Below are 25,054 nucleotides of genomic sequence, written 5' to 3'. Positions count from 1 at the left end.
TAGTTATATTATGGGCTTCAGCTGTCATCCAGGTGATATCTGAGGCAAATTTAGTTCAAGGCAAATACAGAATAGCACTTGATCGGGAACAGTCAAAATAAGACTAATGTGAAGTGAGTAACTTATCATGATATACTACTATATGAATTATAAATAAAGATTATACAACTTTTAAAACAAATTTGTTCCAGCACTTATCTATCTTTTAATTGTTTATTTATTTATTTATGTGTTACAATTGAAACCTGCTAAATCTATTTATGCATGGACAGTTAATTATGAAGTGACTGATCTGATTTGATTTGAATGAGTTATAACCAACATACACATAAGTATTTTTTTCTTTGTGGTATTGGTATTTTTACTTAAGTAAAAGATCTGAGTACTTCCGCCACCACTGATGAAAAGTAGTCATTAAAATATCCTTGTGTAAATGTAACTGTTTTCGAGATGTGATTAAACACAGCATTGTAGCTGGATCAGCCACTTCACCAGGCCCCGCCCACACTCCCGGAACAGGAAGTACCTGCGCGTTGCTGCTGACGTTGGTGCTATACAAAGTGACGATGGCGTTCACAGATCAGTCTCTCCTGGAGCTAACAGATAAAGAAACTCGAGAGAAACTGTCATTATGGGATCGTCGCACCGATGCCATGGCTCCCCTCACGGAGAAACAAATGGACTCTGTCCTGGAGATCCGAGCCGCAGCTGAAACGCTCTCTATCCCGTCAGAGGTGAGATGTGACTCCAGAGCCAGCTAGCTAGCTAACAAGGTTGCTAAGTTACTTTTTAAACGTCAGTGAGGTTAACCAAACCCTGAAGCTTCCTATGTATGAACTTAGTTTATCTCTCTGCCATGTAAACAGGATATTAAAGTTAATATGTCACGGAATGTTAGCTTGTAGGCTAACTACGGGCTTCCACTTGCACTCACGCCACGTCAAGTCGTCCAGCTAGCTTCGTATGAAGGCTTGTTGGGTATGTTTAGAAACAGAGAGTCCTGCTTTCTTTTGCAGTTGCCCATTGAGGACTTGTGCAGCCTTTCGTCGCGGTCCTTGCAGCCCGCCTTCACAGCGACTGTGCCCGCTTCAACAGAGGACGTCCTGCTCAAGGGTTTCCAGACGCTTGATATGGAGAATGACAGGATAGAAACTGCACAACAGGTGACTTGTCTTTGCTAGCAGTAAACAGTGCTGTAGCCAGTCAGTCATACTGTACCATAATAAGATGCATGGTTTTAATAAAATGGCAATTTGTGTTGCAGTTTTTTTCCTGGTTTGCCAAGTTACAGTCAAACATGGACCAGGATGACAGCATAAAATACAGGTACATAAATGTTAAAGTGCTTTACATGCCTACACTGTGGTGTCATACTGAATGTATTGGCCATATGCTTGTTTCGAGGAGGGCAGGCATAGAGTATAGTTTCTTGAAAGGATTAATCAGAAACAAACCCCTTAGACAATGCAAAACTGTGTTATTTACAGTTGATAGCAGCATTTCATGACAAGTAAACTCAATGTGCTTTACATTCAAATGTTTGTTCATCTCATACACCCACATCCACTCCACACATCATAATCTAGCCTGGTTTCAGACCTCTGAATCGCTGCTCATATCTCTGATTTGTTCTGCGATTCAAATGAATTAAGTTGAATGAAATGGCAGTTCAGTCTGATTATCAGGCTAGACATAAACCACAGACACAGACATACGGTAACTAATCATAAGCAGAGCCAACAAGTTTGCTTTGAAAAGTGGCCATAGTTGTGACAGATCTCTGGTCATCAGGCTGTGTGTTGCACAGAAGTCCAGCATGCTTGAAAGTTTCAACCCATAAAGAACAGTGCATCCAGTTTTCTGCTCAGTGTTAAAATATTGTCAAATTGCCATGCAAACCAATAGGTAGCTTTACTGCATTGTCTTGTCTTTCAGTAAGCAAACAGATAATGTTTACCTTCCTTTCAGGAAAACTAGAGATGATCTAAACTGCTACCAGGAACAATGCGATGCTATTCTGAAAGATGTCAGTGCTGCTCTGGAGCATTTGGACTCCCTTCAGAAACAGTATCTGTTTGTGTCCAATAAGACTGGCACCTTGCATGAGGCCTGTGAACAGCTCCTAAAGGAGCAGGTAAGTTGTTCTATCCATCTATTAACCCATTAACCCAAGCTACATGATAAGTGGATTGCTGAGACTTGAGTAGAGAATGTTTAAATTGTAATATATGTATTTTTCTTATATTGTCTAGGACAGGCTGAGTATTTAGCATTTGCAAACTTGAACATCACTCCCAAACCATAAACTGCATTAGCTGTAATGTCTGTATGGTCTAAACTCTGGAGCTGTTCTAAATTAGGAAATTGGGGAAATACCGTACACTACCTAGTTCAGAACAGCATGTCATAGATAAAAGCTTGTCTGCATATAAACTTGCAAGCAAGCATTCTGCAGGTCAAAACAAATCAGTCTGCTGCTCATTCTTTCTGTGGCATATTTAATATCTTATTGACGCTGCAGTTTCGCAGATAGCTGCTTATGTTCACAAATATATGTAGATTGGACCATTCGAGTTGAACTGAACTTGAACTGAAATTAAACTGTCATGCCGTATTGTGTCAACTGGAGTTTGTTGTTTTCTCTCTTTGCAGTCAGAGCTTGTTGACCTGGCAGAGAGCATACAGCAGAAACTGTCATATTTTAATGAGTTAGAAAACATAAACACGGTAGGCTGGGTTTTTTGTTGTCTACATCTTGAAACATTTGATAACTACATGTATGCATTTTGAATTGTGTGTTTGTTAATTGCTCATTAGATTAGATTTAATTATTGTTAAAGATCAGCAGTTATGTCCCAGATTAACAGCATTATTCTGAAGAACTTGGATGTCAGCTACATTTCCTACGTAATTATTTATTTCTTAAAATGTGATTTTTGTTTCACCTTCTAAACATTTGAAATATTAAAGTAAAATCTGTAGAACTGGTTTAATAGATTTTACTGTGGCCTGGTTTCATAGTAAAAACAAAACATTTCTGGCAGTGGTGACAGTAGTGTTTTGATTATGAAGACCAAGAGCTGGAAGATTATAATTGTTTAAGTTTGGAATTACTTCAAAACCTAGCTTTTTCTTTGTCTTTACAGAAACTGAACTCACCAACCTTGTCTGTAAATAGCGAAGGCTTTATACCGATGCTGTCGAAATTGGATGACTGCATTGAATATGTTTCTTCACATGTAAGTAGCTTGCACTCTCGACAATTTTTCTGTTCTGTCTGTGCAGATCTCATTTTATTACCAGTAATAGAATAATTGAACACTAGATCATGTTTTTGAGCAGTAAATGTGTTTGAAAGCCTTCTATGTAATTAGTGCATATTTATGGCCTCTGTGCTACAGAGAGTATTCTGGGTTTTTTCCAGTGGGAAATTTAAACCAAGGCCTTGACAATATACTGTTGACTTGTTATAAATGCAGAACTGTGCTACCTTTGTAGTATGACATATGCATTGCAGTAAATGGTGATCACAATTAAAGCTGTCTAACACTTGCTTATCTCTATTGGTTGCAGCCCAATTTCAAGGACTATCCAGTTTATTTGGCCAAGTTTAAACAATGTCTTTCTAAAGCTATGCACTTCATGAAGATCCACATTGTAAACACTATGCAGAATCTCACAAGCCAGTTAACGAAAAGGGTAAGAAAAAGTTATATTTCCTCCTCCTACACAATCAACAACAGTGTATAGATGCATTGATACTGTATGTGCCTAGTCCAATATCAATGGATCATGATATCATGATTTTTTGTCTCCCCCAGGATCCAATGGGCTTGACCAACGCAGACAATGCCTTTACTCTTTACTATGTTAAGTTCAGAGCAGTTGCACCTAAAGTTAGAGTGAGTATAATGTTTTTATTACCGACTGAAATTATGCATGGATAATTATTCTAAAATAAAATAAAAATTTTCATTTACATTTCTTTTCTTCCAGTCACTGATTGAACAGATAGAACAGCGAGCAGAGAAGATTCCAGAGTGAGTATTAGCATTTCTCCAGAATAAAGTAGCAGCATTAGCATTCCTGTTATATATTTTTTTTCTATAGTTCATGTGCTAAATTAACTCATCCCTCCTTATATTGATGTGAGCAGATATCACCAGCTCCTAGATGAAATCCATCAGTGCTACCATGACCAGAGAGAGCAGCTCCTCAGTCCCAGCATTAGATCCACCATTACTGACCTGACCAACCAAAACAGCAAAGACCACTGTGCTCTGGTAAGGCATGACTAGTTCACAGCGGAAATGCCCTTTAGATATAGTAAGGTGACATTTGAGTTTGCAAAGAATGCACAGTATGACCCCTCTGGGATATTTTCTGGAGTGTTTGGTACAGACACAAAGCTGTGCACATGATAAATGAGTATAACCTGAGATTGTGTGCAGCGGGCATCCAAAGCTCACTCCTGTTTTGTTCACTGTGCAGTGTTGTTTGTATAATCTGTAATACCTCCTCTATAAAGCAGTGACTATTATGCTGTGTTCCTCTAGTGTTAAAAAATTTAACTGACCTAAAGGTTGGCACATTAATTCATGCTTAAATATTTTTATTCTAATTTGATACCTCAGACATAACTGATGAGATTTTGGCACCTGGACAGACTATGTATTTTGACGCTGTTGTGGCATTTTAAAAGCACTTCACTAATTGGCTTGATGGGGATGCTATAATTAAAGGTCAGAATTTCACGCAGCAAACGTCATAACAGCCGCACCACCTGTCCGAGATTTTTCTTTTAATGAAACTCGAAAGGTTATGCGTCTTGTTAATTATTGCTGTAATGGGTGTCTGCATCATTTATGTGGGAGGATGTGTTTGCTTGTTTGAAGTGGAGCCAAAGCAAAGTATTGGTAGGCACTGCAGCAGGTGATCATTATGTGTATTTGTACAGGTTCGCAGTGGCTGTGCTTTTATGGTTCACGTGTGCCAGGATGAACACCAACTGTACAATGAGTTCTTCTCTAAACCTACACCTAAACTAGAGTGAGTAGCAGCCGCCTCACTGCTAACACGATCACTGAACACACAGAGAGTGATTTAAAGTTTTGCTTTATGTTTAGTATTTGATGTGTTTTAAAAAAAAATTGCATAATTATTTTTAGTCATTACTTTATTCCTTAACTTGAAGGAAAACTCGAAGCTTGAAATGAACAGAAAGTGTAATTTTAGACTTCTCTCAGTTGTATAAAGCAATTAAATGATGTTTAATCTCTGACAGCGAGCTGCTAGAGAAGTTATGTGTGTCCCTGTATGATGTCCTCCGGCCTCTAATCATCCACATCGTACACCTGGAAACCCTGTCCGAGCTCTGCAGTATCCTCAAGAATGAGATGCTGGAAGACCACGTTCATAACAATGGTAGGTTAGAACTTTTGTTCTCCTCAGAGCTTCTCACTTGTCACATGGGGTCACAAGTATTGAGTTATAGGAAAGTTTGCACACCTCTGGACTTTGGGCACAGTTTGTTGTGCTACAAAATTATCTTTCGAATAAAATCATTTGAACTTTTTGCCTGGAATCGCTAAATATGTATGAAGCGTGCAAAAACAAACTTCAAATTGCCTTTTTACGTGGGGTTATGTACCGGACTACTTCTTGGTCGCGACCAGTTGCCCCGCAACCAATGGAGACTCCAGGAAGTTACTACTCCCGACCAAGAAATAGTCTGGCGCATAATCCCCCGGATAATGGCAGTTATAGTTTATAGTTATAGTTTCTACACTTTTTGTGTGGATTAAACAAACAAGATACACCGTGTTAATTAATGAGCTTTAGATGTGCTGGTAGGCTGATTTTGTTGCCTTGGACAGAGCCAGGCTAGCCTTTTCCCCCTGTTTCTAGTCTTTGTACTAACCTAAGTTAGCCGGCTGCTGGCAGTAGCCACATATTTAGCGGACAGACTTGAGAGTGGTATCCATCTTCTCATCTAACTCTCGGCAAGAAAGCTTATTTCCAAAATGTCGAACCTTTCCTTTAAGTTTATCAAAAATTACACAGGGGTTTTGTGAAGTTGACAGTTCATTTAAGTGGGTTGGTATCTGAGAACACAAACTATAGTGAAAGCATACAATTTTGGGGGAAAAAACGAGGGAAAATGATTTTTTTTTCCTTTGAAACATACCTTGCTTTTTGGTTCTTATTCACTTCTCATTCACCCATTCCCAGCACTATACATGAACTTTATACTCAAGACCCTATATGTCTTGTATCTGATGTATCTATTCACAGCAAAGTGTTGGACTAGAGTTTGTTGTGATTTTGATAATGGTTCGACTGTAAACTGACCTCTGTGTGCTTTTATGTAGCTGCTCAGTTGGGGGCCTTTGATGCAGTAGTGAAGCAGATGCTGGAGGATGTCCAGGAGAGGCTGGTCTACAGGACTCACATTTACATTCAGACTGATATCACAGGCTACAACCCAGCTCCAGGGGATCTGGCCTATCCTGAGAAACTGGAGATGATGGAGGTAAGTCTTGTGTGCTGAAAAGAATGTATTTTTTCCTTTTTGTAACATCTTCAGAAACAAACCTCCACTGATTGTAATCAGTTCTACCCAACCAGCTTTACACAACATGGATGTAATTACAGCAACTAATGAATATTTTCATTAGTTGTTATTGTATCGATGTTAATGTATGTTTTTTGATGAATAGTTTGTCTATAAAATGTCAAAAACATCAGAAGTTCCCAGAGCCTAAGATAATGGTTTTCAAAATGCTTGTTATGTCTGATATAACAAGAATAACTGTTTGCAGGTCCTTGAAAAGTCTTAATGTTTTAAGAATTGTATGTAAATGTAAGCCTTGTAAGGTCTTTGGGCTTGTGAATGTCGGCACATGCAGTTAAATATGCCTTTAAGTCTTGACTAATGTTTTAAAGCTCTTAAATTTGTTCACATCTGTAGTGCAGGCATATGCTCTGGTATTTCTTTAGATATTTATCTGTCTGTTGTCTGTCTTTAAAGTTTTTTTTTAAATTTTTTTAAGCAAGTTTAATTTTATTTTATGTTAAACTTTTAAAAACCTGTAGACTTTCCAACATGTAACACTCTATCTAGAGGTCCTTGAAAAATCATAATGCTTTAAGTTGAATTATGCAAATTTAAAGCCATGGAAGGTCTTTGGACATATGAATATCTGCACCTTGTTAAATATGCCTTTGAGACCTAACTTAAATTTAACAACTCTTTAATGTGTTGCATCTACACTATTTCAAACTATGAAATCTGACATTTCTAACAGATATTTTCTGTCTGTCTTACGACTTGTTTTGCAAGTTGAATTTTATCTTATGTTCATTTAGCCTTAAAAAAACCTGTTGTTGAAGCAAATGGAAAAACGTGACTTTCCAGAATCTAACACTGTCTATCTACTAACTCTATCCTTTCCTTTTCTATCATCAATAGAGAATTGCTCAGAGCTTGAAGGAAGAGCAGATGAAGCAGATGTCACAAGAGTCCATGTTTTCTGATGTTCAGCTTGAGGATCCTGATGGTAGAAGAAATAGCAATGCTGGTTTGTGTGTCCAGATTGTGACACTTGCTTTTTTCCAACTTTTGGTTTTATTGTCATTTGCCTGATGGCTCTTCCGCCTTTTTTTACAATGAATCCAGGGAGTGTAGAAGCATCAAGCCTACAGACATCTATCTCTCCTGCTGATCTGCACGGCATGTGGTACCCGACTGTCAGACGAACACTGGTTTGTCTGTCCAAGCTCTACAGATGTATAGATGTGAGTCTTCAATTTTGTTTTGTCGCTAATTTCTAATCTCCTATCCCAAAATATGGTAGGATGTGTGGTATATAGTTTTTCCACTTCTGCATTTCTTATTCCTGTGTTTCTTGCTGTGACTTGGTCTTTTTCCAGAGAGCAGTCTTCCAGGGTTTATCTCAAGAAGCCTTATCTGCCTGCATTCAATCCCTGCTTAAAGCTTCAGATATCATCCTTAAAAACAAGGTTGGCACACATGGAATGGAGTATGGTTTTGTATTTTTACTAAACTTTTAAGATTTTTATTATTCTCAAAATAGCTGGAAATGTGCCTTTCTTTTGACATAGTAAATAAGATCAGTTCCCTCTTAGATAATGTGCTCTGTTATTCAAATTCCTTCCGGCTGCAGTATCCTTAACTAAAGCAGCTGGGATGTCATTTAAAGTTTATTAATGGGTGGGTTTATTATGCTCTACAGAGTGTTCAGCAGACCATCCTTTATTTATGGGCTTCTCTCACCTTCAAATTTGCTGTCTGTCTGTTGCTAACTGGCCCGTTTCAACCTAACACTTCAAATTAAAGCAGTGGCATCAATCTCAGAGTACGTGTTCCCACCCAATGTTGATGATGTCTTTTTCCAATGTTTTAGTTGCTAGATGAGCAATAAATGGTTTCAGCTGCCTTTTTTTTGTCACAGTAATATGTCCCTTTCCAGCTATGGCTAATCAACAGTTATTAATTAGACACATTCTCTTATCGTCTCTGAGCCTGTGCTTTTTATGTTCTCTGTAGCTTGGCTAGTCAGCAGATGCCCTTTTGTGTTGGCAGCCTGCAGTGTGGATTTAACAGTGTGCTATCACTTTCTGTAGACACAAATAGATGGGCAACTTTTCCTGATCAAGCACCTGCTGATAATGCGTGAACAGATTGCCCCATTTCACACCGATTTTGCCATCAAGGAAATCTCACTGGACCTGAAGAAAACACGAGGTAAGATAATTAAAGGTGGAGGGAACATTGGTGTTCAGCTCCATAAAGCCAGTCATTACATTCTTATGCTCATTAAGCAACTTGTGCCTATCACATGCACCAGTGGCAACAATTAATGTGGAAATTACAGTGTAATCCAACATCATAATGTACATTAACTGATGGCTCACAGGGCAGATTCACTCCTCCTATCACCCTTATCTCAGTCAAGGTCATATTAACTTTGTAGCACTAGAGGGCACTCTAATTCTACACCAGCCCAGATTTAATCTCTGCTTTGTGTTAAGATGCTGCCTTCAAAATCCTGAACCCTAAGGCTGTTCCCAAATTCTTCCGACTAAACAGTCACAACGCCATACTTGAATTCCTGTTGGAGGTAGTGTTTTTATTTTATTTTTTGCCTATTCTATGAAACGTACCATACACTTGTACTTTGATAGCACCCTGCCTTAGGGAAACACCACTTGATAGTGCTAAACCCTTTGTCTCTGTGGTTCCCAGGGAACACCAGAGATAAAGGAGCACTACATTGACTCTAAGAAGGAAGTGGACCGACACCTGAAGTTCAGCTGTGAGCAGTTCATCCAGCAGCAGACTCAGATCTTTGTGGGGAACCCTGAGGAGTTTCTCACCAAGGTAATTGTTAGAGCGAAGACAGACTTAGCTTCAGGCAGCGACGGCTCATCCTGACCTTCATTTTTTCAAAAAAATGATTTGCTTATTCACTGATGACTGAAGGTCTTGACACTTTACTGAAATATATTGTCACTGAAGATAAAATGTCTTTCTTTTTTTTTTTAACATCTAGGATATTTAATTCTGTTTACTAGGTATTAGTGTGTTTATATGCACATGTTTTGATATTTTATTGTGTTCTGAAATCTTTCGATGCAGTAATTGTGCTGCAATAATTTGTTGCTGTTTTTTTCTATTCACCACTCAGTTTTCTATTGTCATTTAAGTAAATACCACTCTTTTGTCTAAGTTGAATTGGCCCAATTGGCAGCACAGCTTCTTGTTCTTGTTTGCATGGCTTACTGTAATACCGGTGCAAATTAAGTCTTTTCAAATTGTAATGTTTTGTTTTGACTGTGTCTGCGCTCAGGTTGCGGCTCTTAAAACTATGGCTATCCAAGGTGGTCCCACATACAGTCTGTCTCGGCAACCTTGGGCACAGCCAGGTAAGATTTGTCTCAGGAAACGCCACTGGCATCACACTGTAATTCATCAAAACTTTTATAGTGAATGCTAGAGGGCATGTCAATGTTTTTTTTTTGTCTTTTTTTTTTCCTCAGTACTTTATTTTTTTTCTCTTTTCAGCTAAGATCAACGATATAGTGATGGCTACCTACCGGGTGATGAAGAGCAAGCTGCCAAGCACTTTACAGAGCATGTCCTTGTACTTAGCCAATAGAGACACAGAGTTCATCCTTTTCAAGCCTGTCCGGGTGGGTGGCAGGAATGCTAGGGTGTAGCATGTACTGCATGAGTCAATTCCTTTTCAAGTCATTGTTAAATCTCAAAAAATCCTTTACTAAAGTATTTACAAAGCAGGAATACCATTTGCTTGCACTCAAAAGTCCAATCAGTAATGTTTTGAAATAATATAAATTAGAGATTATGCACATGTATCACTGAAGAGTTCAACTCATAGATAGAAAGGCATTTTTGTTTCTCTCCTCATAGATATTGAAATTATAGGTATATTGTGCAGCGGTGTGTGCAGACATTACCATGTGAACAAACCTCTCACAGCATCAGAAATCATTCATGAATTACATTTATTCATTAGCGAGGGTTAGTCACTGTAGTAAAAGGCCTGTCAATCAATTTTGGAGAGACACAGATAACAATCCTGTGTTTGAATTCTAGTCATGAGCCTTTTTTTAAAATTTGGCTTGGAGACTGTGCCTTTAGCTGTGATTGAACTCTAATAGAGAAATCTTTGTGCTGCCTGTGTACTGTTCATCAAGGTGCCAGGTGAAGCTGAATGAGAGAGAAACAAAATTCTGCGGTTGACATGGAAACAAGATAGTGAGGAGACGTAGGCCAGATGGAAATGTAATATTAATTTCCCTCCAGCACTCAGTAATAGGATGGCTTTTCCCACAGAATAACATCCAGCAAGTATTCCAAAGGCTGCACGCCTTGCTCCAGGAGGAATACAGCGGAGAAGACCTTCAAATCATTGCATGTCCATCTATGGAGCAGGTACAGTACAGTGGGATTAACACAACCCAAAGGCACCTAACATAGTTTTAATAATAACGCTGCAACATCCAAAACTGCTGAGAGCAACTTCAGTGGAGAAACGTTTGATAACGTGTGCCAGCTAAGTCACGGTGAGCACTCATCATTTTTTACGGCTCTTTCAGATTAACCTGCTGCTGTCTGTGAATAAGTAATGTCCAAGTTCGGTGTGGAGATGCTGGTGAACACCCTCTGGATATATAGGATGTTGCAACTCCAGCCATGACCAGGAGCTGTGAGGCTGAGTAGGCGAGATGACCAGAGAACTGCACCTGAGCTGCAAGCTGGACCGGGAGCACTGAACTGATGGCAAAAACAAAATCCTGCACAAGGCCAAAGAGGCTCAAGTAGCTACAAGTATGTCGAGGTTCAGGTATTCATCTTGCAGTCCATAACAAACGGGAAGTGGAAGGTATTATTTTGGGTACAGAGTTAATAATTTAGTTTGACAAAAATTGAAGGTGGTGTTGTGTTTAGCGTTGTTTTCATGTAGGAGAAATCCATTTTGACATGGGTGGATTTGTTATCACAGTCACAGCATCTCTCTTAACACCAAATACACCAAATTGTTTTGAATACAAATAATTTTTCACTATCTGAGGGTGGGGGTGAATTGTATTAAGAGTGTTCAGACAAGGACACTTGGGGTGTGCAAATAGAGGCACTAAAGGGTTGTTCATCAGCCAGGTAGCTAATGGCCAGTAAAGGGGGCTTGCATTCTGATGCCTGGATTCCCTCAATGGGTTTGGAAGGATAATGAGAAAAATGCTGAAAAATATTTTATTCCTCTATTTTAAAATGTAACAGTCTTTGTAACATTTAGTAGAACTCTATGGTGGCCTGATGTGCTACAGGACACTCAGGTCCAACAGGTTTTCCCCTCAGAGCAAAATCACATTTTTGTTATTCTGGTGCAAATATGTACAAATACAATTAAATCTTATGTTTTATACTTTTTTCTTTTTATACATAAGTTGATTGAAACTAATATACTTTTACTCTGACAAAATAATGGACCGTTGACCTTGACAGTTTTACTGTATGATTTATGGGTATGTTTCCTAGTGGTCCTCACAGAGTAACAAAAGCAACAGGACAACGTCAATATAACATTTGCTTTGGTGTGTCCCATGTAAAATGATATGTACAGTTATACTATTTATGAACATTCTGATTAAAAAAAGGTTAATGATGTTCTTTGGTTTTATTTCTAGAAAGCACTTTGTCATTGAAATCATATGCTCGGAACGCTACAGTACGAGTCACTTCACACAAATGAGAAACTGCCATTCAAGGACATCATCAGCTTTAGGGGGTCTTCTTGGCAGACTGTTGCTGTTTCATTGGCAGCCGCCGTCTTTCCATCTGTGAGAGGAGGCTTTGCTTGGGCTTGACCTTCCGTGGACTGACAGTCTTTTGATAGGTGATGAGGGACTGGATGTTCTGGAGCAGGACATTGATCTCTGCACTCTTCTGCTGCAGATAACTCTGAAGCGTGTCAGGCCCCGGCAGTGTTAGACCTTTGCCTTGCTTCAGCTACGACAGCAAGGAAATATATATAGTAAAGCAATCATTTGGCCTAAAATTGGATCTACTCTTCACATCCCTTTTTATTTCTACTATTGCTACAAATGAATATTAATACCACAAGCCACACTAACTTACTTTCACTTTTGTCCCTACATTAAGCCGTACGCTGTGTTCGCCAGAGGTAAAAGCGATGCAGATGTGCTCTTGGGATTGGATGCGGATGTTGAGGTGAGGGCTCAGTGTCAGGTAGAGGGGCTGCCAGGGTGGAACATGATCATGATGCTTATTGTCCAGCCACCTCCAGTGTTTCTTCAAATCTCCTGTGTCACTGCAGTAGGTGCCTCCCAATGGAGTCAGATTCACCCTAATAAAGAAAAGCAGCTTGTGAACAATAAGCCCCACAGGGGTTTTATTGTCTCACCCAGACAGGTCGTTATTTCTGTCTCTGCCAGTTTTATCAATAATTAAAATAAACTAAACTTGAAATGCTTCTACAGAGAGCGGATGATAATGAAATAGATTTTAATTACAAAATAATGTGCTGTTATATTTACACTATGAAATAAAACATTAGGAATGATTAAACAACCAATCATACCAAATACAGCCATTGTTGTGATAACAGGTACCCTGTCCTCTGGTGGTGAAAACTGCCTGTATGCGAGGCTGCATATGTTTGTCTTCCAGGACCACCACACACGACCAGTCAGCTGATTGTGCAGCAGATACAAGAATAGCGAGCCTTCCAGAAGGATAGCTTTTAAATATGGTTAAGGTGAGCAATCAAACATGAAGTATTTATGATATCATGGCAGTAAATTGTCATTTAGATTCACTTTAAAAGATACCACACCTGCCCGGTTCCATCTGGTGAAATCACACTGAATGTTTGACCATTGTTGTAGTGTTTGACAAGCGTTGTCGTCCTCTGTTGAACCAAAGAGATTTCTTCATTAATGTAAGCTTCTATACTCTCAGCAATAGTCATGATAGGGCCTCACCTCAATTGTGAAAAACAATTGTGATTTCAACATATGCTAATACCTTCTGTCCAGCATGTCCTACTTTGAAAGAGAAAGTGTTTTCAGAATCCATGATTTCTACTTCAGGGAATGAAATGTCCTTCTCTGCAGTCCAAGCATCATCTGAGAGTTGATTGTGTAGGGTGGCAGATACTTGTTGTGTGTGTCCTGTAATGTAGTTAAAGGTGTCATGGCATGGATGAACAAAAGGGAAAGATAAGTAAATTTAATCTGCACAAGATAACTGACTGTGGTGGATGGTGTGTGTGTAAGTGTAACCTGCTTTAGGTGTCTGATGATCTGAGCTCCTTTCAAATTCCAAACCTTTCAACCTGTGGTGTATCATGGAAAATGTAGCACCAAGGATTCAATGGCATGGAAATTTAATTTGAAAACCATTTAATGGTGGAAGCCAATAATGGACAAGAGCAATCCTGACCTTTGATCTGTCTGCATCGCTGGGTCCATATCAGTCACGGTTTCTTCAGTGATAACCGCTGCACCCTTCTGCAAAATCTCTGATAATTTCCATGCCTTCTCACAGCAGAAAAACTGAAACAAAGAGAGAAAAAATACTAGTAAATCTAGAAATGCTACAAAAATCATACACTCTGGTTGCAAATTTGCAATTATTGTTTATTAACATTTATTATTACTCATCTCCTATTGAAGCAAAGCAAATTGTAAAATCCAACCATTCATGAATACATAATGTTAACAATCAAATACCATATCATAATTAATAGCATTGAAATAGTTCACTTTGAAATGTATCTTAATTCATGTGGTTTGAATTCCCCTTTGAAAGGTGTTTTTAAGTGGTTCTTGAAAACTTTATTTTACAAAGAGTTCATGAATGCAGACAGGAAATTCAAGTGCCCAAAAGATAAATATTCAAATTGCTCAATGAGTCAAATTCTGATTTAAGAATCTAAGTGAAGTCAAATAATCAGAAAATCAGACACCATTTGTGCTACCAAGGATACTTAAACAAAAATATTGGACAAATTAGAAAGGACTTAGAAAGTCAGAAGATCACCAAAGTAATTAGGATTTATCTTTTGTGCACTAAATTTCACAGCAGTCCGTCCAGTTGTATCAAGATATTTCACTCTAAACCACGAATGTCAACCTCATTATGGCAATAAAGAGAAAGTCAGTAAGCTTCGTTCTCTGGGGACCATGAATATGTATACAAAATGTCCTGGCAACCACCCAGTAGTTGTTGAGGCATTGCTGTTAGCATGACCAAAAATACTTAATCAAGTTTTTGAAATTGCGCTACTTGAAATTACAACCTGGAAATATCACCTCTTAAATTCAGATGGTCTGTGTTGTAAGTAAGGTGTTAGGTTGCTTATAGGATTCAGATTGTTATGGCTATTATTTGTTTCCATAATAATCTCAACTCCAAGCTGCACACATTAACACTGAATACAGCAAACGTCAAAATGAGCAAAATCACTCTTTTTTTTCAGTTCAGTCAGTGTTTATTTAACGTGAGTATGTCACCATATTGACAGCAGTGTTAGCTGCACACTCACTCTCTCACCTCTTTTGGGTCAATGCTGTTAGCTATCTGATCACTGGTCAGTGGCGGTTTCTTCAGCTGCTGGCAGTGCACACAGTAAATGTTCGACACAGTCTGCAGCGACTCCTCTGATGATTCTGATCCACTTGAGGTTGGTATCTGAAAACGTTTTTGGAGTAGACACTTATTTCTTAGTTTTTTTAATTCATATTTTCTTTCTCAAAAAGTGTCACAAATACATAGTGTCCAAATATTCCAGGTAATGAGGTACTCAAAAAGCATGTTACAGTCTGGCATATTTTAAAACAAGGACAGGTAAGTTTTGATACGAGACAAACGTAGACTAATTGCATGTCCCGTAAATGAAGTCATTTATATGAGAAGAGGGGAAGGAGCGGTTTAAAAGTGGCATTTCCCCCCCCATACCTTGTCCAGATTAGTTAAAGACTCCTCAGTTTCACCTTGACAGGCTGCAGGAGTTTGGGGAGTTTCCTTGCTGAGTGAATCCAACACTTCATTATCTGGGGATATCTCCAACTCAGACTTCATGTTTTTAGGGAAGCTCTGAGAAGAAAAAACAGACACTTCATAATTTATTAAATTCTTTGAGGTCTTAAACTTGTGCTTCATGAATAAATCAAAACCGTGAAACTCCATGTCTCTGGATACCATGTCATATCATCTTTCACAAGATAAAACTGACACTGTGACAAGGATAGACAAGGCTATGAAAACTCAAATTCAGTATTTCTTTGCCAATTGTAAATATATCTCTAAAACACACAAAAAGACCTTATATATGCTAATTTCAGCTATTCACTATTTGTCTAAGGTCCCCTCACAAAGTGCATTTCAAATGTTAGTTTAATGACATGAAAATACTCAATCAAGTTCAGAGAAACCTCTCTCTGAGTGTCCTAGCAAAGCTTTCATTTTGTCAAGGACATCATCTGCAGTTGAGAGTGGGGGGGTTTACAAGCTAGAATACCTCATTGTGAGTTTGTCGTCGTAAACCATCTTCTGGGTATTTACCCCACCGTAACACGCTCATCTGCTCAGATGTCAACCCCACATTCTTTTGAGGAGCTTTCGATGTTTCTTGGTTTGGGTATTTATAGTCTGAAAATGCAAAATTATCTTAAGACATTCACAGCCATTTATCAACCGAGGTCAGAGATTCATAATTAGCATGAAATGTGAAGAAACCGTACCTTGACTGCACTCTTCCTCTTGTCTCCAGTCAGTCTGTGTACCAACGCTGATTCTGGTGACAACTCTCCCGTCAAACGTGTGGATCGTCAGATATTCACATGAGCTTACACTGGAACCAGTTCTTCATTATCAGCTTAATTAGCCCAAACATGTACAGGGGGTAACTCAAGCACCTGTACAATATAATACAATCCAATACCACTGCCCTGCAATAAGTAATACCTACTGTACTGTATGGGAAGCATGATGTTCATATTTAGAGACTGAATCAGATAGGTGCTGTTTCAACTTTGTTTGAAGTTGAATTTTTGACTAAAGTCTTTCCTAACCTCTGTTTATTTGCAAGTCCAGGATTTGTTGTTGAATCCATCTCAGCTGAATTGCCCAGTGGGTTAAGTGTTTGCATCTTCACCTTTGTGATATTCTTGATTAATTGTGAAACAGGTGAGCAGAGAAACCACAAATAAAAAAAACCCCAAACATTTTGAATCAAATACAGATTTGCCAAATAAAAACAGCATGTTTTGCTCCTATAGTGTACCATAGCAACCATAGAACAAAAAGCAACTGTTTCTATGGTAGACACATACACACAGAAATGGGAGAAAAAGAGAGAAAAAACTACTGAGGTTCTTCGAAATCTACCACTTCTTTAATTTGATCTCTTCTGTAGTTCTCACCATTGCCATTACATTCGGTGGTGCAAGTCATAACATTACATTGTTAAATTACATCTCATCTTTTATATATACAGTATATTTTTTAGTGTTTTCAATGATTTGTTTTGCTTCTATCATATACTAGGTAGTATAGTATTTTTTCTTAAAAATTTCAAATTGCAAACCTTGTGTTTGGGCAGTACTGTACATAATTAGACAATGGAAATAAATCATTACAGTAGTCTGCAATTGACTGTAAGATTAGGCTAGTTATAGTATAGATTAAAATAATGTTGCTGATGTAATGTCATCAGCTAGTAAACTGAAAATGCATTGAAATGAAGATCAGACCTAGATGTGTTCTTTTCAATTTACACAAACTGTAGGTACCTTTTGACACAGCATGAATATGTTGATTGGAGAGCCTATGTGATATCCACCATCATATATGTTTTATTTTCATAAGGGATGCTACTAACGTGGGTATTTTTCATTTTGACATGGTGTGTACCACGAAACTGCACCGTAGAGTTTGTCATACTTTCTGTCTCTCACAGCCTTTACTTCTTCTTGAATGTTTACTAAAATCAGGTGTTTGAGTTGTTGAGGAAATTGATTGTGCTAAATGCTAACTAAAATGCTCACAATGACTGTAAGGTCATAATGAAAATGCAAACATAGTGATGTTTAGCTGGTATAATGTTTACCACATTCGCCCTCTATAGTTCAGCACGTTAGTTTACTTTGACTAAAACTTATGTCTGCAATATGAAAATAAGCTGCAATAGACAGAGAAGAGTAGCACTCATTAATATTGGCTTCAGACTCTACTATGTCTGTATATTGGTAAGCTTTACACCACAAAGCATTGTTCTCTAATGCATGCAATTTAGCATTTGCAAATACATTATGTTTACTTCCTAAATAAATCAGAAATAATATACAGAATCTGAACATCCAATTAAAAACTTAATCTCATGCCATTTTACTCAATGGAACCGAAGGAAGCCTTGCTTTTTGCCTGTAAAAACCTTAGTAACACAATACCAGGATCGCATTAGGTTTTGTATTGGAGACATGTCTGACTGAATGGTTATTTATGTTACAATACAGTAACATAACATGCATGTTCATGGGCAGATGAACAGTTATTATTACTACTGTTTGGTGTTTGCCAGTAGTTGGTTTTCATAAAAATGCCTAGTAATCACTAGTTTGGAAAAGTAGTGTTTTAACTGGGAAAATGGGCATGTGATGATTTTCGGAAACGAGAGGTGGGATTAGATGGATGATGAAGAGAGGGATGAGGGGGATTTATGTTAAACTCTGTGTGTTTATGGATTACTGCCTGTTTATTGTCCCTGCTGGCCTGTTTGTGCTCTTATAAAGTAGAAGACATGTATGTACAACTTGTGTTTTTCTATTTAGGAAAGGACAAGAACTAGCTTCAATAACAAGTCAGGTGTTGGAAATATTACTCTGGTCTCCAAACAATGTTGAAGGTCTTGGTCACGCTGTTAGGAGAGGTATTTAACTGGAGGTTTTCAGTCTCATTCATCATTCAATTATGTGGTGTAGCTGTTCTCTTTCATAAAAGCAATCAGTTTAGCTCTGAATCCATCACAGCAGATCTTATGGAAGGTATAAACTAATTTGCTCCCAGTGGTCTTTTTAAATACTGTAAATATGGCTCAAACACAGACAACCTGGGCTTCTTTCCTAAGATTTTTTTTAATTTTCACCTTTAGTTCATTTTAACTATGAACAGCTTTGTTTACAGAAATTTCTGAATTGCCAAACCAATTGACCCAATCTTCCATAAATCGTTTTCTATAAAGCTCCAGCCCTTTGCAGTCTAAATGTAACCGTGAATGACTATAAGCACCAGATACTCCAGAGGTTTAAAATAACACAAGGCTGTAAACTGTAACACAGCCACAAATTATATCAGCATTTGCCAATTCTGTATTTCTCTCTTAATTTACATGCTCCTTTATCTTTTCGGGTGACTTCTCCTTTTCCATTTGTCTGCTAAGCCGCTGCGTCTGGGCAATGAAACTGTAATGTGGCTTAATGTTGCTCAGATTTGCAGAGTGGTGGGACATGCAGGTCTGCATCTGGCCAAGCAGAGAGTAAATCTCTGAGCTCTTCATTTGGATATATCTCTCCAGAACGTCTTGCCACAGCTTGTCATGGCTCTCTGGATAAATGAGCTGCATTGAAAGAAAAATAAAATTGTCCCTTTTCAAATGTATTCTTTTTTTCTGTGCACATATTGCAAATCATTAATGGCTGCTGTACTTTGCTGCATGCAGTTGACATGGAGGCTCCTATATTTTTCATGTATAAGACAAAGAGAAACAGTAAATCACCACATGTGCATTTATGGTGCATTTATCATTACCTACCTTAACCTTTGACCCCACACTGAAGCGCACGCTGTTTTGCCGATGTGCGAAGGTGATGTACATGCGTTCTTGTGAGTGTATACGCACACTGATGTGTGGACCCAGGGCAAAGGTTAGAGGCTGGAAGGGAAGGTTACGTACATGCGGGTCAAAATACAACCAATTCCAGCGCCTCTTCATAGCTCCTGTCTCACTGAGGCAGAGACCTCCAACAGGGGTCAGATTCAACCTTTAGACACACCACAGAAATTAGCAACACGCACATCCTGACCTGTAGCATGAGAGCAGCAGGTTAATCACAAAGCTATTTCGGGTCAAAAAGAACACTAAAACACATAAAACATTAATATTTGATTACTGATTAACTAATTGAATTTAAGGAATAGTTTGGCATTTTTGGAAATAGGCTATGCTTATTTGCTTTCGGGCGAAGAGCTAGATGAGAACATTGAAACACTCTCATATTTATCTGTTAAATACACTATGCAGCCAGTAGCCGGTTAGCTTATCTAGCATAAAGACTGGAAACAGGGGGAAATAGCTAGCCTGTGTCTGAAGATAACAAAATACACCTACCAGCATCTCTAAAACTCACTAATTAACATGTTAAAGACTACTTTTGTCTGGGACCAGTAACTTCCTGGAGTCTCTGCTGGTTAATTTGGCAGCAAATTGGTGTTTTTAACGGTTTTGGTACCTTCAGACACAGTTCCCTAGTTTCCAGTCTTTATGCTAAGCTAAGCTAAGCAGCGGCTGGTTGTAGCTTCATTTACTGATAAGATATGAGAGTGGTATCAATCAACTTCATTTAACTCTCCACCAGAAAGTGAATAAGCATATTTCCCAAAATGTGGAACTATTCCTTTAAGGCCTTATTTTGGTAAGAACTTTGTTTCAATTATTATAATAACAGTTATTATGGTAACAATTACCATATCATTCCATTGGGATGGTAGCATGTGGAGTGGCCTTTATTTGTGAAAATGCCTTTGATGCTGGGTGCTATGTCCCTGTCCTCCAAGATTATGTAAGTGAAGTCATCAGCTTCTGCAGAGGATATTATAATGGCTGCTTTCCCAGAAGGATAACTTTGTCTATTAAGGATCATTAACACTGTACAAACCTTTTATCAAAGGGAACAAATGTGTACCCTCTCATTAAGTACTCTGACCTTGTCCTTGATCTTCCACTTTATGCACTGCTTAAAAGGATACAAAACATTACCTGTTCCGTCTGGATATAAGGTGAGAAAACATTTCCCACTTTTGTAGAACTTCTTAATTGCTTCCTTGAGTTGTGACACAAAATAGTCAAGTTATTTATAACTTTTCTGGTAAATACACTGACGATAAAGCAATTATTCTTATATAAGAGAGGCCATGGCAACAACAAAGCCATTTTGAAAACATATCTTCAAACATACCTTTGGCTCACCATCTGTCTCCTCTTGTAGTGTAGATCTGATATTATTCCGAGGAATGTGAGGCTCATCATTGATGTAGGGAATCTGTTTTGACTGCCTGACGGAGGTTTTATTTTTGAGGCCTGAGCAGACGAAGGAGAATATCCATTTATTGATGTTTTGTCAATGAGAAGCATGAAAGACTGCATACTTATACTACTATCTTTGTCATTTGTACTAATTTGTGTAGACTAGGGCCTCGGGTTGGATACTTACTTAATTCTTTATTCAAGTTCTCATTTTTAGTTTTTCTCTGCAAATGTCTCAACCTACATTAAAAATTGACAAAGTTATTTTCTGCAGAAGTGCAAGGGAAAAATGTACAATACAACGCCAAAACTTGAAGGGCATGTTGAGAACCAAATTCAGAAGCCACGTCATATTTCCTGCTACAGTCAACACTAAGAGAAATTGAGTTGTTTTATGGCATGCAATATAGTACAATCAGTATCAATATATATGCCATACAGTATAGTTACTGTTCATGTATGTCCTCAACAGCCCTCCACACGCTCCTCGCAACATATAAAATAAATGCAGAAGGGACAGGGCATGCACGTTACTAACCTCTTCCTTGCCTGCAATTGAGTAGTTTCCCTCTCCCTCTCACTCATGACGGGTGCATGAAGGTTCACATCAATCTTTCTACCTGACTCCTTCTGTGCCAATTTTTCTTTCTCTTCCAGGATAACCTCTCTCATTTGTTTAGCTTGCTCACAACAAAAGAGCTGAATAAAAGAAAAAAAACAAGCAGTGCTCCTCCTCTATGATGCTTTTCCCACCACAGATTGAGATGGTTTTGTCATTCTGGAAAGGTTATCTGAACAGTCATTATGACTGTAATGAATTTATTTTCAATTTCTTGTTGGAGGTAAACAAGCTACACTCACCCTCTCAAAGTCTGTTTCGTTTTCCAGCAGTTCACTCTGTATGAAGGGCTGACAGAGCTGCTGGCAATAGTCACACTGAGCAAGATGCACATCCTGTTTAGATTCAACCTCTGGAACCTGCAGTGCAGCAAAAAACAGATTCACAATCACCTCGCCACCTCTGATATTATAGCCTCCACATGCTGCTATTACTGTTGGGAAATGAAAAACGGCCATCACTGTCATTTCCAGGCACTACGGGCAATATAGAGATACAGGACTAAGTCGACGGTACCTTTCCAGCATGATGAGTTTGTTTTGGCTCTGGCTTGTATGCTATGAGACGAGGTGGACCCACACAAGGTATGTCATACTCCTTTGGCATCTCTTCATCCTCTGTCTCATGATGTGAATATAAGAAGACTTTTTTAGATTGTTGGATGTAAGATATATATATATATATATATATATATATATATATATTATCCTTGCAAAGTCTGTATGTTGCACAGATGGTAAAGCCTTTGTAGAGATTGTGATTTTGGCAGTGGTGGCAGACGTACTCCAATCTTTTACTTAAGTAAAAGTAACAATACCACAATGTAGAAAGACTCTGGTACAAGTAAAAGTCATGCATTCAACATTTTACTTAAGCATCAAAATATATTTAAAGTACCAAAACTACTAAAGTACTCATTATGCAGATTGACCTGTTTCAGAATAATTAATACAATATTATTGGATTATGATTGTTGATGCATTAATTTATATATATCACTTAAATGTTACAGCTGGTAAAGGTGGGTAATTTTAACTAATTTAGCTTGCTGCCTAATTTTATATACTGCTGGGTACCTTAATCTATAATAGTACATAATTTCTTATATTTTGTAATAATAATATGAATCTGCAAAGTAACTAGTAACTAAAGCTGTAAAATAAATGTAGTGGAGTAAAAAGTACATTATTTTCCTCTGGAATGTAGTGGAGTAGCAATATAAAGTAGCATAAAATTCACTTACTCAAGTAAAGTACAAATACCTCAAAATTGTACTTAAACACAGTACTTTAGTAAATGTACTTATTTTCTACTACCAAATTTTGTGCAGAGTAAACAAAATTGACATCACTTGACTAATCCATAAAACACACTTTTTCCCATGAGCAGGCTACCTCTGAAGAATCAGTGTCCATGCTCACCACCTCTGCCTGCAACACCTGGGGATCTTCAATTTCCTTTTGAACTGCACAAGAGAGAAATAATTGGGAATTTGACAGATGTCTAAGTCATGAGAGGCAAGAGGGGGCAGGAAGAGGTGACCCCTTCGCACCCAAACTGATGACATGGCTTACCTTGACAGCTGAAAGAGAGGCTCTGCTCCACCCACTCCCAATCTGTCTGGGTGTGAGTGTTCACCAAAGTAATGAATCTTCCATCCAGCGTGCGTACCTCTATGAACTCTGGTGAGACCGGACTGCTCAGAAGAACAGAGACAGGAGACAAAGAATTGCAGCAATGCTTTACCTGAACAACTCAACCCGAACTAATCTTACAGCTATAATAATTGTTTTTTGGCCTCTTGGGGGCAGAGGAATCCCTCAACAAGCGAAAAAAAGGCGCACATCTGACAAATTACCATCTCATAAAGTTGTTTTGGCTAACATGTTAGCAAACAGTCACGTCTTTACACATTCATCAGACATGGAGCAACATTAGCAATAATTTGGAGTCATTTGAAGTAATATTTCTGTTCACCTGAGGAATGCCGGTCCAGTGCTCACTCTCCTTTCAGCTCTGTTTTGCTCTTCAACTCTTAATTTAATATCTTGGTGTTTAGCTAGTATTTGTTGACTTTCTTCACCAGCTACTCGCTAACTTTATCAGTCTTCCATTTGGTGCTGGGTAGGTAGCGTTCAGTGGTTTTATCAGAGCTTTTAAAACAGCTGCCTACTGAGCTAAAAGTAGCTAACAAGGTAAGAGGCTAAAGTTGAAGGGGATACATTTCACATAGTGGGGACCGTACCATTCACCCAGTGCATGCTGGGATATAAATTATGGATTGCAAGTTTGCTGATTGATAATGTTGATTACATTACTATTTTTTTTTTTGCAGGCCGAAAAGCTTTTTAACTGCTTTGACCAGCTTGACCAGGAAAATGTCATAATATGACCATCGAAGAACAGCGTAGACCAAAGGCCAGGCATCACAAATTGGTTTCAGATCAATTTTACAGCATACTAAAAAAGACTTCTTAAAGGGACAGTTCACCCCAAAATCAAAGATACATATTTTTCCTCTTAACCTTGTTGTGGGCAGTTTCATGTAGGAACTATTTTCTTTCTACCGATAGTTCCTACATGAAACTGCTCACAACAAGGTCTGTGGATTATCCTGAGTAACCGGGTCATGATTTCTGGAAAGAGACAGAGAGAGTTTGTCAAATGTATTTGTTTGGTGCTTTGAGCACCACAAGCCAAGTGCCATATAGTCCCATTATATAAAAAAAAATGCAGACATCTCTACCGCTGATATCTCCAAAACTCGGCAACTCACATCAAAATAATCTAGATGGATGAATAGCACTACAGGTAAGAGGAAAAATCAGCATTTTTGATTTTAGAGCGAACTCTCCCTTTAAGGGAATGTTATGAATATTATTGTCATGTTTATAGGTCTTTCATTCATGCTACTGTAAATTAAAAATGTTCCTCACAGCTTCTTTTTTATAGGCGATGTACTGAAGCATCTTGGTTCTCTCCAATGGCCTATATGGGGAAAAAAGTAATAATGTAGAGTATATAGACAGCCTGGCTGTGAACAGTTGTCGTACTTTTTCATATCCAACTCAACCAACTCACTTTTCGTAATCGGTTGTTCTTGTGGAAGCATGGCAGCACATAGTTTCCCAAGGTCATTTGTCGCAAGCGGAGCACAGATTTGAGTGTTCAAAAGAGAGCTGAAGTAGTTGTCGGGTATAATATCAACAATGGGATCTTTCTGGTCTTCACATGTCTCGTGCTCCTCCAGGCTCTTTGGGTTGTCATAAAGCTGTCGAGGAGAGAAGTCACCTTCTTTAGGACTCTCAGGAGAGGAAGTATCTCTCTGGTAGGATGGAGACTGACTCATTTTTAAAAAAACGTGATATGTCAACTGAAGCAAAATCTCTAGAGGACACTCACTGAATATTGCACGGTTCCATTTGTATCATTTTTGTTATTGTTCAAGTTCAGTTGCCTGGCAGTAGTTTTGCATCAGGCTCATGTACATCCAAAATGTCATATATTCACAGAAGACATTTTTCCTGTTCCCATTACATTCACTAATGATGACTTCTAAGTTTAG

General features: G+C 38.3%; 3 protein-coding genes across 13 annotated transcripts; 1 reads left to right on the top strand and 2 right to left on the bottom strand.

Annotated features, from left to right (window-relative positions):
- The first annotated feature begins 501 nt into the window (after positions 1-501).
- Positions 502-12,211, top strand: cog3 (component of oligomeric golgi complex 3). Of its 2 annotated transcripts, none has more exons than XM_044217406.1 (23): positions 502-734; positions 1,017-1,163; positions 1,265-1,326; positions 1,969-2,134; positions 2,653-2,727; positions 3,147-3,239; positions 3,574-3,699; positions 3,822-3,902; positions 3,997-4,040; positions 4,157-4,283; positions 4,958-5,049; positions 5,285-5,424; positions 6,372-6,532; positions 7,472-7,559; positions 7,679-7,797; positions 7,933-8,022; positions 8,647-8,767; positions 9,055-9,143; positions 9,269-9,403; positions 9,873-9,948; positions 10,088-10,215; positions 10,880-10,978; positions 11,143-12,211. In XM_044217406.1, the coding sequence occupies exons 1-23, from the start codon at positions 567-569 to the stop codon at positions 11,170-11,172; spliced, it is 2,457 nt and encodes an 818-aa protein (XP_044073341.1). In that variant the 5' UTR covers positions 502-566; the 3' UTR covers positions 11,173-12,211. The 2 variants fall into 2 exon arrangements, with proteins under 2 accessions (XP_044073341.1, XP_044073340.1); XM_044217405.1 differs by having other exon boundaries at positions 503-734; positions 7,472-7,580.
- On the bottom strand, positions 11,509-17,060 carry LOC122885784 (glutamate-rich protein 6-like). Of its 6 annotated transcripts, none has more exons than XM_044217415.1 (12): positions 16,642-17,050; positions 16,312-16,485; positions 16,089-16,219; positions 15,527-15,664; positions 15,122-15,259; positions 14,009-14,121; positions 13,849-13,901; positions 13,592-13,737; positions 13,396-13,475; positions 13,146-13,304; positions 12,683-12,911; positions 11,509-12,553 (listed from the first exon to the last, which is right to left on the bottom strand). In XM_044217415.1, exons 3-12 carry the CDS (start codon positions 16,149-16,151, stop codon positions 12,326-12,328), a joined length of 1,347 nt encoding a protein of 448 aa, XP_044073350.1. In that variant the 5' UTR covers positions 16,152-16,219; positions 16,312-16,485; positions 16,642-17,050; the 3' UTR covers positions 11,509-12,325. The 6 variants fall into 6 exon arrangements, 5 of the variants coding, with proteins under 5 accessions (XP_044073350.1, XP_044073351.1, XP_044073347.1 ...); XM_044217416.1 differs by having other exon boundaries at positions 16,312-16,445; XM_044217412.1 differs by having other exon boundaries at positions 16,312-16,421.
- Positions 17,061-17,703: 643 nt separating this feature from the next.
- On the bottom strand, positions 17,704-24,911 carry LOC122885783 (glutamate-rich protein 6-like). 5 transcript variants are annotated; one of them, XM_044217410.1, is made up of 13 exons: positions 24,892-24,911; positions 24,571-24,760; positions 23,064-23,185; positions 22,863-22,954; positions 22,006-22,110; positions 21,732-21,848; positions 21,409-21,569; positions 21,058-21,110; positions 20,803-20,924; positions 20,594-20,667; positions 20,312-20,467; positions 19,380-19,608; positions 17,704-19,184 (listed from the first exon to the last, which is right to left on the bottom strand). In XM_044217410.1, exons 2-13 carry the CDS (start codon positions 24,609-24,611, stop codon positions 18,948-18,950), a joined length of 1,509 nt encoding a protein of 502 aa, XP_044073345.1. In that variant the 5' UTR covers positions 24,612-24,760; positions 24,892-24,911; the 3' UTR covers positions 17,704-18,947. The 5 variants fall into 5 exon arrangements, with proteins under 5 accessions (XP_044073345.1, XP_044073342.1, XP_044073344.1 ...); XM_044217407.1 differs by lacking the exon at positions 24,892-24,911 and adding an exon at positions 24,426-24,477 and having other exon boundaries at positions 24,571-24,876; XM_044217409.1 differs by lacking the exon at positions 24,892-24,911 and adding an exon at positions 24,426-24,477 and having other exon boundaries at positions 22,911-22,954; positions 24,571-24,876.
- Between the last annotated feature and the right edge of the window lie 143 nt (positions 24,912-25,054).

The sequence above is a fragment of the Siniperca chuatsi genome, linkage group LG12 (genome assembly GCF_020085105.1).
Source record: "Siniperca chuatsi isolate FFG_IHB_CAS linkage group LG12, ASM2008510v1, whole genome shotgun sequence".
Taxonomy (NCBI): domain Eukaryota; kingdom Metazoa; phylum Chordata; class Actinopteri; order Centrarchiformes; family Sinipercidae; genus Siniperca; species Siniperca chuatsi.
This window is presented reverse-complemented; position numbering and strand designations above follow the sequence as displayed.

Bases quoted from the DNA above. Each gene is read 5' to 3' on its own strand.
- cog3 (XM_044217405.1), top strand. From the start codon at position 567: ATGGCGTTCACAGATCAGTCTCTCCTGGAGCTAACAGATAAAGAAACT. The intron at 3,240-3,573 runs GTAAGTAGCTTG...TATTGGTTGCAG, and splicing joins TTGAATATGTTTCTTCACAT to CCCAATTTCAAGGACTATCC. The intron at 10,979-11,142 runs GTACAGTACAGT...CGGCTCTTTCAG, and splicing joins CATGTCCATCTATGGAGCAG to ATTAACCTGCTGCTGTCTGT.
- LOC122885784 (XM_044217412.1), bottom strand. From the start codon at position 16,865: ATGGTTGCTATGGTACACTATAGGAGCAAAACATGCTGTTTTTATTTG. The intron at 15,260-15,526 runs GTATGGGGGGGG...AAACGTTTTCAG, and splicing joins CTTTAACTAATCTGGACAAG to ATACCAACCTCAAGTGGATC. The intron at 13,738-13,848 runs GTTACACTTACA...ACTACATTACAG, and splicing joins TCATCAGACACCTAAAGCAG to GACACACACAACAAGTATCT.
- LOC122885783 (XM_044217407.1), bottom strand. From the start codon at position 24,838: ATGAGTCAGTCTCCATCCTACCAGAGAGATACTTCCTCTCCTGAGAGT. The intron at 24,478-24,570 runs GTGAGTTGGTTG...TTCCCCATATAG, and splicing joins AGAACAACCGATTACGAAAA to GCCATTGGAGAGAACCAAGA. The intron at 22,111-22,862 runs GTGTGTTTTATG...TCACATCATGAG, and splicing joins TAGCCTGCTCATGGGAAAAA to ACAGAGGATGAAGAGATGCC.